This window comes from Lynx canadensis, chromosome C1 (genome assembly GCF_007474595.2).
Source record: "Lynx canadensis isolate LIC74 chromosome C1, mLynCan4.pri.v2, whole genome shotgun sequence".
Taxonomy (NCBI): Eukaryota; Metazoa; Chordata; class Mammalia; order Carnivora; family Felidae; genus Lynx; species Lynx canadensis.
Genome location: NC_044310.1, coordinates 186843005 through 186855630, shown reverse-complemented (window position 1 = coordinate 186855630; position 12626 = coordinate 186843005). Strand labels below are relative to the sequence as shown.

At 42.4% G+C, this 12626-nt stretch overlaps 1 protein-coding gene across 1 annotated transcript in view; it reads right to left on the bottom strand.

The window, feature by feature from the left end:
• Positions 1 to 12626, bottom strand: part of CFLAR (CASP8 and FADD like apoptosis regulator) — a 48570-nt gene that overhangs the window by 4998 nt on the left and 30946 nt on the right. Inside the window, 1 exon segment of the mRNA XM_030324433.1 lies at positions 11827 to 11905. Within this exon segment, the coding sequence (XP_030180293.1) occupies positions 11827 to 11905 (79 nt within the window).

Genomic DNA, 12626 nt, shown 5'->3' with positions numbered 1-12626 from the left:
CGGGAGGCATCACAATCCCAGACTTTTGCCTCTACTACAAAGCTGTAATCATTAAGACAGCATGGTATTGGCACAAAAACAGACACAAAGACCAATGGAATAGAATAGAGATTCCAGAATTGACCCACAAAAGTATGTCCAACTAATCTTTGACAAAGCAGGAAAGAATATCCAATGGAAAAAAGACAGTCTCTTTAACAAATGGTGCTGGGAGAACTGGACAGCAACATGCAGAAGGATGAAACTAGACCACTTTCTCACACCATTCACAAAAATAAACTCAAAATGGATAAAGGACCTGAATGTGAGACAGGAAACCATCTAAACCCTAGAGGAGAAAGCAGGAAAAGACCTCTCTGACCTCAGCCACAGCAATTTCTTACTTGACACATCTCCAAAGGCAAGGGAATTAAAAGCAAAAATGAACTATTGGGACCTCATCAAGATAAAAAGTTTCTGCACTGCAAAGGAAACAATCAACAAAACTAAAAGGCAACCAACAGAATGGGAAAAGATATTTGCAAATGACATATCGGACAAAAGGCTAGTATCCAAAATCTATAAAGAACTCACCAAACTCCACACCCGAAAAACAAATAATCCAGTGAAGAACTGGGCACAAAACATGAATAGACACTTCTCTAAAGAAGACTACCAGATGGCCAACAGGCACATGAAAAGATGCTCAACGTCGCTCCTCATCAGGGAAATACAAATCAAAACCACACTCAGATACCACCTCATGTCAGTCAGAGTGGCTAAAATGAACAAATCAGGAGACTATAGATGCTGGAGAGGATGTGGAGAAACGGGAACCCTCTTGCACTGTTGGTGGGAATGCAAACTGGTGCAGCCGCTCTGGAAAACAGTGTGGAGGTTCCTCAAAAAATTTAAAATAGATCTACCCTATGACCCACCAATAACACTGCTAGGAATTTACCCAAGGGATACAGGAGTCCTAATGCATAGGGGCACTTGTACTCCAATGTTTATAGCAGCATTTTCAACAATAGCCAAGTGATGGAAAGAGCCTAAATGTTCATCAACTGATGAATGGATAAAGAAATTGTGGTTTATATACACAATGGAATACTATGTGGCAATGAGAAAGAATGAAATATGGCCCTTTGTAGCAACATGGATGGAACTGGAGAGTGTGATGCTAAGTGAAATAAGCCATACAGAGAAAGACAGATACCATATGTTTTCACTCTTATGTAGATGGATCCTGAGAGACTTAACAGAAGACCATGGGGGAGGGGAAGGGAAAAAAAAAGTTAGAGAGGGAGGGAGCCAAACCATAAGAGACTCTTAAAAACTGAGAACAATCTGAGGGTTGATGGGGGGTGTTAGGGAGTGGAAAGTGGGGATGGGTATTGAGGTGGGCACCTGTTGGGATGAGCACTGGGTATTGTATGGAAACCAATTTGACAATAAATTTCATATTAAAAAAGAAAAGATTCTTCTCCCAGTTTCCAGGAATCCTGGATTGACTTTGCCTGAAGAAGCAGTGTAAGGCAGTGGAAAAGTGAGACTTTATGTCAGACAAGGCTGCCTTCTTACACTGACCTTACCACATGATGGTGGCATGACCTTAAAGAAGTGGGTCTCCTTAGCTTTAAATGGAAGTGATGATACCTATCCTGTGAGCATGCTATGAGGATTAAATGAGGTAATACATATAAAGCTCCTGGTGCTCAAGAGTAATGAGTTCCTATTACCTTTAAAATATATATATATTTTATCCATCTTTTTGAAGTTTCTATAGCCTTGGAACCGTAGAAATCTTCCCCAGTCCATTTCTTTCCCATCTGCTCAGTTTGCCCTCATCAGAAAAATAAATACAGTCTCTTGATTTTTTATATCTTTCTAACAGCGAAGAGAGACATCTTTCTCTTCCTCATTAAGAAATGCCACATCCTTTTGAGCCACCCATTAAGTTTCTGTTCCTTGTCTGAAAGATGCCTCCACTTCTTAGTTCATCTGCAGAGCAGAAAAACTGTTCTGCCCTAAGCTAAACAGACGTCTCCCAATTCAGATAGTTACCTTTACTCTTAGCCAACTTTTTGGGATTTCTTTCCATGTCTCATGACTGTGTACCCACCTCTCTTCGTCCCCTGGGGTGTGGTCTTCCAGAAGTCTACCACTGCATTCATCCCAAACCAAACAACATAACGGTAATTAGAACAGATAAAACTTCTACCAAGGAACAAAAGCCCCCATCTCATACCAATGTAGGCATCACAGAAAGGGGATGTAAGTCATTCCCCTGAAATCACCACATAACAGTTTTCCACAAATTCTCAACTCTCTATATTAAATGGGAACAATATGAAGTCTGAATAGTCACAAATAATTCAGAGACTCACAGCTTCAACCAATAGTTTCAACCTTCTTGCCCTGAAAATTTTACCAACACTAATAAACTACAAAAGTGAAAGTTAGCTATCACATTTTGTCTTCTGGCTTCTCAGCAGGAAATAGGGAGAGAAAGGTAAGAAAAGAAACGTAGCCTTGAGTAAACAAAAAACTGGAATAACTAGCCACCGGGCAAATAAAAGCTGGCTTGGGTGCTCTGAGTTTAATTCACCCAGTTTGTGGTACCTGGATATGTTCACATTGGGTCTAGTGGGACTTTCCACTCAGGAGAGCTGGGTTTAATTGTGGCCCCACATCTACCAGATATGGCAGTTTTAAATGTGTCCACAAATTTTTTGACACTCCTTCCTTAAAAAGAGTGTAATTACCCTCCCCTTGAATGTGGGCCACACTTGGTAACTTATTTCTAGTGACTGTGGCTAAAGGGATACTATATGACTTCCAAACCTAGATCATAAAAAAATGCAATTTCTACCTGGCTCTTTCCCTCTTTTGAACAGCACACTCTGGAGGAAGCCAACTAACCTGTCATTAGAACACTCAAGCAGAGGGGCGCCTGGGTGGCGCAGTCGGTTAAGCGTCCGACTTCAGCCAGGTCACGATCTCGCGGTCCGTGAGTTCGAGCCCCGCGTCGGGCTCTGGGCTGATGGCTCAGAGCCTGGAGCCTGTTTCTGATTCTGTGTCTCCCTCTCTCTCTGCCCCTCCCCCGTTCATGCTCTGTCTCTCTCTGTCCCCAAAATAAATAAACGTTGAAAAAAAAAAAATTTAAAAAAAAAAAAAAAAAAAAAAAAAAAGAACACTCAAGCAGTTCCGTGCAGAAGCCCACATGAAGAAATAAGCGCTGCACCAACTTCCCAGCCACAGGAGGGAGCCACCTGGGAGGATTCTCCAATCCCAATCAAGCCTTGGGATGACCCCAGCTGAAATCTGACCACCATCTACCAAGAGACTCTGGGCCGGAGCAACCCAGCTAAGCTACCCCTAAACTCCTGCTCCACAAAAACTGTGAGAGATATATAAATAAATGAATATTGTTGTTTTAAGCCACTAAATTTGGAGTGATTATTATTTGATAATAATACATTATTTGATACATAATTCACCAGGTAAGTCAGGAAATGATAATAACCATTAATTAAAGATGTAGTTAGGCTATGTACTTGTATGTCTGGCCCACAGATAAGGGTAAAAAAAACAAAACTATAATGGAGAGATATAAGGGAGGTGCTAATCTCCTTAAAACCCTATGATAAATAAATATTGTGATGGAAATGAAGGACACGATACACAGGTTGCCGATAACCTATGAAATAGCTCACTCATCCCCACAGGATCTCACTGTGGTAGAAAAAGTCCACCAGCACTGCCCCCTGGCCTTCACCTCAGCAGATGTAGGCAAGCTTTCCATACCCAGTACTGCGCTCAGGTTGGAACACAGGACTGAACAATGTGAGAATCCAGACCAGGAACCCAGTTCCATCACTACTGTTTTATTCCAGTCGTCTATTGAGGACTCACAGGTCATGGAGTATTCTTTCCTCCAGGGGGCAGAAGCAAACAGGGAAAACCAGACTCAAAGCTCTTGTTTACTTAGACTGACTCACTTCCCTCAAAACCCAATCTTCACTGTAAAGATTTCCTCCCTTATCAAAGTCCTTGAAAGAAAGCCATAGTCTCATAGATGCTGGAGAGGATGTGGAGAAACGGGAACCCTCTTGCACTGTTGGTGGGAATGCAAACTGGTGCAGCCGCTCTGGAAAACAGTGTGGAGGTTCCTCAAAAAATTTAAAATAGATCTACCCTATGACCCACCAATAACACTGCTAGGAATTTACCCAAGGGATACAGGAGTCCTGATGCATAGGGGCACTTGTACTCCAATGTTTATAGCAGCACTTTCAACAATAGCCAAGTGATGGAAAGAGCCTAAATGTTCATCAACTGATGAATGGATAAAGAAATTGTGGTTTATATACACAATGGAATACTATGTGGCAATGAGAAAGAATGAAATATGGCCCTTTGTAGCAACATGGATGGAACTGGAGAGTGTGATGCTAAGTGAAATAAGCCATACAGAGAAAGACAGATACCATATGTTTTCACTCTTATGTAGATGGATCCTGAGAGACTTAACAGAAGACCATGGGGGAGGGGAAGGGAAAAAAAAAGTTAGAGAGGGAGGGAGCCAAACCATAAGAGACTCTTAAAAACTGAGAACAATTGGGGCGCCTGGGTGGCGCAGTCGGTTAAGCGTCCGACTTCAGTCAGGTCACGATCTCGCGGTCCGGGAGTTCGAGCCCCGCGTCGGGCTCTGGGCTGATGGCTCAGAGCCTGGAGCCTGCTTCTGATTCTGTGTCTCCCTCTCTCTCTGCCCCTCCCCCATTCATGCTCTGTCTCTCTCTGTCCCCCCAAAAAAATAAATAAACGTTGAAAAAAAAACTGAGAACAATCTGAGAGTTGATGGGGGGTGGGAGGGAGCGGAAAGTGGGTGATGGGTATTGAGGAGGGCACCTGTTGGGATGAGCACTGGGTGTTATATGGAAACCAATTTGACAATAAATGTCATAATAAAAAAAAAAGAAAGAAAGACATAGTCTCTTTTTCCATGCTGGTGTGCAGGGGTCAGGGACAGAGCAAGGGCTGTCCCGTGCCTTAGATCTCTTTCCTTTTTCTGAACTCCCTGTAGGCTCTGGCTAGAGCAGACGCTGTCACATAGCAGTGAGCAGGCAGCTGCACGGGAACAGGGAAAGAGGAAGCAGTCTTGGAATCACAAGATGTGAGTTTAAGTTCTGGCTCCTCCACCTACTGGGTTAGTCCCATTTTTCACAGTAGCTGCCTTGTCATGTCCCTCAAATAGGGGAAGAAAAACTTGGGTGCTGAGTTTGGGAAATACAACCTTAGTGACGGCAGAAGTCCCACTTCTCCTTCCACCCACCCTGGAAACCCCAGTACTGACCCAACCCTGTATCTGTAACACTTCCATTGTTCTTGAGAAATCAACTACCCCAAATGGTGAGCAGACAAGGGCTAGGGGTCAGCACCACTCACATGTTTGGGGGCTATTGAGATAAAATTCAAAAACTGAAATACAGTCGAAAGTCATGACCCCATTCATTTATAATTTGTTTTCATCAAAAACGAGTTCACATTGGGCACCTGGCTGGTTCAGTTGGTAGCACATGCAACTCTTAATCTAGGGCCATGAATTCAAGCCCCATCTGGGGTGTAGAGATTACTTAAAAATAAAATCTTAAAAATATATACTATAAAATAAGACAAAATATTAAAAATATATAAAACAAAATGAGTTCACATTAATCTTGACACAACCTATGAAAAGAAGTCCATTAAATAAACGTATGGAATAACTAAGAAAGAGGGAGCACTTCCTTCATCAGTCTATTTACCATTATGTAGTGAGCACCTTGAATAAGCCCAGTTCTTTCTTTTCTTAATTTTTTTTTAACATTTATTTATTTTTGAGAGACAGAGAGAGACAGAACATGAGCAGGGGAGGGGCAGAGAGAGAGGGAGACACAGAATCCGAAGCAGGCTCCAGGCTCCGAGCTGTCAGCACAGAGCCTGATGTGGGGCTCGAACTCACAAACCGCGAGTTCATGACCTGAGCCGAAGTCAGACTCTTAACCGACTGAGTCACCCAGGCATCCCAGCCCAGTTCTAATTACTCACAAATGGAATACAAGTTGGGCAGGCTATTCTTAGTGAGAAGGGGAGTTCTGAGATCAACTACAAATGTGAGATGCAACATTGGTTAAGACTTAAATAAGTTTCTTTACAGGAGGACTGCTCAGAGCCTTTAAGGCCAATATGCAAATCCCCAAAGGAGGAACAAATTATTCACCATTTCTCAAATTCTTTTGACCCCAAAAGTCATATTTTACACAGTTCCTCTTCCCTATGTGGCAGAAATACATTGTGAAATACAGATTGAAGCACCTGTCCTTCAAGAAGCCTATAATCTAGTTGGGGAAGCAAAGCTTATAAATATGCACAAAACAATGGTTGACATGTCACACGTACAGTGGGATTTTAGGTAAAACACACAGTCAGAGAAGGGACTGTCAGTGCAGTCTGAGACACCTGGAGATGAGATTGTGGTAAAAGTACAATTTAAGCTGGAAGAACAAGTGAAATAGGAGGTCCCCCAGATAGGGGATGATGACGAACAAAGACAGAATGAGTGAGTGAGTGAGGAAGTGAGTGGCAGAGGCAGCCTTGGATAAATCTGACTTTTCATTTGTTTCCATAGACCAATCAAGGGGTTTCGCTGGACAATCTATATTCACTCAAAATTATAAACTACTTGTTAAATGTCTTCTTTTTAAGTACAAATGATTACTAGTAATTCCTTCTGGACTAGCTTTTCGTAGCAGAAAACAATATCAATAATAAGCCTGTGTATTGCATGTCAAAGAAGCTTCTGTAGTACCTCAGGCAGCCTCAAAGTACTCTACTCTTCCACGTATTTGCAACTCCTTATCCACAATGCCAAAGCCCCAAAAGCTCTGAAAACCTTCAGTTCTTTTCCCTGATTCATTTTGTGGCAAAACCTTTCCTGAACTGATGAGAGGCTATTGAGAGTCTTTATTCCCCTTAGTGTGAATATCCATTCATTTTGCTGTAGAAATACTAACGTATACAATTATGGGGTACTGCCCTGGACCCCCCTGGAGTGTTCTATGAATTACAGCATCTATACTTTGTCATCTTTCTAAACTCTTGGATCTTCCAAATCCTGAAATACAAAGGTCTCCAATAAGGGATTGTGGACCTATAATTCTTATTTATATCCTAGATTTAAAGGGGAATTTTATTTGTGATACTAGGTTTCCAAATGAAGGTCTGCTTACCTCTGCTCTCAGAGGTAAGAATGTCCAGAAGAAAAAGGACGCCACCACAGACTTCCTGGTCTCTTGCCTCTAGGAGGAGGCTATCTTTAATAATATATTAATCCCATGATAGCAATGAGGGGAAGCCCCACTTCCTTGGCACTCAAGCTGGCAGGCAGCATGTGGTGGCTGCTCTCTCTGAGCCGTCTCCACTGCCATTTACCACTCGCCTTCATAGCTCAGAAGCAGAGGCCACAGTGACTGTTCCACTTCCCCTTGCTGAGATGTTCCTACATTTGTTAGTACAGGAAAATGCTACTGATCTGAGTTGTTACTCATTCCATTGAGGGCAAAGGGGGTAAGGGGACTGGACAACCCCAAGGACAGCAAAGCTCAAATCAACACCACCTACAAAGCGTTTCCACTATTAACGTCTGGCTTTCATGACTCCTGTTGCTCTGTTTGAAGAGGAAGTTTACTTACACAAGATTTATAAAGATTTTCAGAGAGAGCAAAGGAGAAGACAGAGGAATAAACCCTTCCTCTTAAAATCTGCAAACACCACCTTCCATTCAGGAGCCTAAAAGCCAGCCAGAGCTTTAAGTCAAAGCTCAGATCCATCCGTCTGCATTTTGAGACATTCAACTCTCCATACCCAACAAGATCAGAATTCTGGTGCTACATCAGGGCACTGAGAATCAGGACCTAGCAGAGGCCTAGCTTTCTCTTCAAGAAGAGATAATTGACCTCTATCAGGTTTCTTCTCAAGGACAAGCCACCAAAAAATAACTTTATCCTTGTTAAACAATGTGACACTGGACTGACCGATCTAACACCGGACTCCATCTTTGTCTCACGCAGGGCCAAGCATGGTGTTTTGCACATAGTAAGTGCTCAGTAAACATTTATGGGATAAAGGAAAAATAAACCTATAGATGTTTAGAAGACATGCATACTCTTTGGATAAAAGTCTGATTTTTTTTTTTTTTCGGAAGACAGGGCAGAGTCTACTAAATTCTACAGATACAAAGGAATGGTTTTAGAAACACAGAAGCTAACAGACCTTATTTCTCCATTCATCTAACCAACAAATGTTTATTGAGCTCCTATGTGCCAGGCACTGTTCCAGATATCAGACACATAGCAAAAGAGATGGACAAGCTCCCCACCCTCACGAAACTTACATTATAACAAAGTAGCTAAAATCAGAGGCTTTGGAGTAAAGCTTTCAAATGTCAGCTCTATCAGTTACTAGGGAGTTAAGGAAGGCAGTTCACTGTGTTCTGTTTGCTCACCTTGAAAATGGGGATAATAGTACCCATCTTACAGTATTATTTATGAAGATTGAGTGAGAATTAGCAAAATACCTGGCACAGAGCAGATTTTTAATAAACTTTACACTCTCATCATCACCACCCCTGTTAGTCTCACAATATCACTGTTAGTTTCTCTCAGAGCCCTTGTTTCAATTGGCAATAATGTCTATTCCCAGACTCCTGCACTCCTCCCAAATAATCAACATTAACCAAATGATTAAGTTAACTAGGCAAGAGACAAAGGAAACCTCACCTAATCTCTCCAGATGAAGCACCCCCCTCCCATGCTGTCAAGATGGAGATGAAGAAATGAAGTGTGCTGCATGGATTTAGGATTACTGTCAACTGAAGCAGGATTTCAGGCCTACAGGCCTCAGTGAACAAGTGCCAGGAGAGAATTGGAAAACGAGGAGCTGGAGCCCTAGAGAGAGGGTGTGAGAGAGGAGACTGCCTTCCACTTCAAGTCAATTGATACTCTCCTGCTATTCTGAGTCTCTGCTGGTGCTGGCATATGAATGGATTCAGGACCCTTCAGATGATAAAAGCCACCACACATGGGAGTAAAAAGTGTCCTGTTTCTCAACTATCAACTGGCCACCCGGCCACCAGGGGCTTGTATTAGTAGCCTCAAGATCAGTTATTTGCTTTGTCCCCAGAAGCAGGGAGAGCTTGAGTCAAGGGAGCAAATGTTCAAACATACCTATGTCAATACCTGCACATGCCTCAGGCCAGAGATACTGTCCCAGGAGCCACCTCCAATGTTATCCTCACTCCCATCTTTCTCTCCTATGGTCTTGCCACCCCCTACCCTCCCTGGCCCCAACCTTTGTACTCAGACTCTCTGTCTCTGTCAAGCCCATTCATACTGATAACTAGTGGGAGTGGACTGCCCACCTGGGTATTTCCCCTCCATTCCAGTTAGCCCCAGCCTATGGGAACCTGCCCCACTCATCCCTGAGCCCCTGTGCAGGTGTCAGACCCCCAGTCCTCTGTTTCCTCATTTGTCTGGGCTCAGACTCCATGTACAAAGCCACAGAAAGTTCTAGCTTAGTGGTTTGCAACAAAAATGAAACAAACAAAATGAAAAAACAAGGTTAGCTAGCATTTAGTATATGCTCACAGGGTGCCAGGCACTGCTCTAAGCTCTTGACAAGTATGAACTCACTCACTTCTCCCAACTTCCCCAAGAGAGAGGTCCTGTTATTAATCCATTTTATAGAAGGGAAACTGAGGCATGGAGAGTCTAGGAAAATTGCCCAAGGTTATAATTTAGGACATGGCAGAGCCAAGATTCAAACCCATGCAGTCATATTCCAGGGCCCAACTCTGACCATGCTCCTATAATGCAGGAAAACATAAATATACATTCAGTCCCTGCCCACAAGAGGCCCATAACTCAGCAAGGGAAGCAAATAGACACTGGGTTTTAGCCACAAATTCATCGCAGGTCATAGCTTTATGATTATCTTCATACAACAAACATACATCGTGTAGTTGGGAACTTTCTGCCAATGAATGAAACAGAACTGACTATAATAGAAAGTAGAAGATGATTACTCTTTTAAAGCAGGAAGTTACTCATTGAGAAAATATTTTCTCATTCTTATATGGATACTAATGGCTAAAAAGGAAAGGACACGCATCTATAGCTGAGGAGATGGTATTTCTCACTAAACCAAAAATAGAACATGAGGAAATAAGACCATATCTTAAAATTCTGGGAAATTCAACCTAATATTTGATGATTTGACCTTCTCTTAGAGTCTCTTTCTATAAAACTCACCCTGGTAACATTTAAGTGAGCCTGAAAGACAGATCTGACTCATTCTAAGAATCTTGAAAAGCAGGAAAACTGTGGGAATGTAATGATCAACTAAGGAAGAGGTAAATAATTAAGCACATTGTTTCGCAATGAGATTCTTCTTACATTCTTTGATGCATCACCAGTGATTGATTCAGTTTGAGTAAGACATCCAGCAACAATTGAGCAAGAGAATCAATTCAGATTGAACAACAAGGAACACACAAGTAGTACAGACTCAGGCCAACAGCCAAAGTACACGGTGCCAGAATCAAGTGACACACTGCCTCTAAGTGAACACACATTATGACATTTTTAATGTCCCCCAGAAGAGCTTTCATAGTCTATCTATATGAAATGATGGGGTATCTGCTAACACTGAAGCCAGCAAGCCTTCCATTTTAAACCCCACTCTGGATCCCCAGCCTCCTCTCTGCCACAGCATCCAGCATGAAAAAGCCAGACTGAAGCTCACCAACTTTCACCAATTACACCTTTGTGCCAGAGACAACTATGTGCTCCCCAGATCTCCTTCCAGTTTCCTCCTGGCATGCAGCCAGACTGAGTTCCTTATCCACTGCAGTTAAGTGGGGCCACATGAGTGCATTTGACCAATGGAATGTGGATGGAAACGATGCATTTCACTTTCTCAGGACTGGCCCCTAAAGTCTCTTGTGAGATCTTCCACGAATTTCATTCATCCACTGTGGGATCATGTCAGGGTCCCCAGTTGTGGGTTCAGCTTATCACATCGGGGTCACCAATTGTGGGTTCAGCTTTCAGTTTTGTCCAGCAAAGCCAAGGACGGCAGAAAGGATTACTCAAGACGCCACAAGTCAAGACAGGTGAAAGGGAGGCTAAGAGAAGTCTCCCCAAGCTGCTCTCAAGCTCCTGTATTTATTGGGCCTACATTATAGGGAAAACATTATGCAATATGTCAGCGGCTACTGCCAGCGAGAACATATAGAAAGCATGCAAAAAAACAAGGTGCTCCTAAGACTACAAAAGAGCAGATGCTGAAAGCAGGGTGGAGAACAAGATAAGATATTCCATAGATAACATGGTCTAAGGAATTCATGAGCACAGGCAGGACCCAATCCCTAAATATGCATTAATTAGATACTGGTCAGCTGTTTTCAGCAGGGCCAGAAAGCAGTATAATGCATTCCCTATAATCTCCTTAACCGGAACATAGCTATTTGATTTCCCACAATCCACCAGCCAGATACAGAGGATCCTGTGGAAAACCCCAAGGCTTCAGATAATGAAGCCACTGAATGACACATGGAACAAAGCTGGCTCCAGCCCAATTCATACTAGGCTGTGCCATGAGTGAGAAAGTTTCCCTTGCTATGTGAAACCACAGATTTTGGCAGTGGTTTGTTATAACAGCTTGTGATGATCACTGATGAATACAGCTTTTCTGGGCCATGACCTCACTGTGGGGTATCAGTTAATCTGCAGCATGCATACCTACCTGTATCATTGCCAATGCAGTCAATTATCAGGCAGATTCCCAGGGGCTTGCTCTGCATCCTATATCTCTCTTGTATGTGCTGGAAAGGAAAACAGCAATTGTTGAAAACGCTAGACATTGCTCTGCTTCCTATAGGTCCCACCCATAAACCATATTTTCTTTTGGATTTCCTCAAACTTCCTGTTGCCAGGTGAGCCATTCAATAGATACAGCCTGAAGTCACCACAGCTGACATTTCCCATTAATTTCATATTTTTCCTCTATTTGGGCAATATGTTTAAGACAAGCTGTTTCAGTTTTTATTTAATTTTAGTGAAAATTACAGTCCCTTTACACACGTCTTAGAGCCACAGGATAAAGACAATTTAAAGCTGAAAGGATGGATCTGTTTCCACAGTAACCTAAGGTTATACAAGTGATATCTTTCCAAACCAGTAAAAAAGGAAGCCTTCTATTGCCTCCTTATGGTGAAAAGGTTTCAGCCTTTAAAAAAAAAAAAAAAAAAAAGCCAGAGCAAGTCAAGGTTCAGTGTCATTGCTTACTTATATATTCACCAATCACTCAGCTGGGAAGAGAAGTGCTACTTTGGAATTTTCCTGCATTCCAGAGTTCACTAATGCAATCCACTTCCACAACAACTTCTTTGCTCTATCCAAGGTTCCCCCTTAGGAGATCTCTCAAGAAAAAGGCACTCTCACACTGTCAGCATCCTATTCTTGTCACAGAGAATTCTTAATAGATATTTTAAAGAAGCCAGTGTTCCCCACAGATACTGTGCAAACAATACAATACCAAATTAG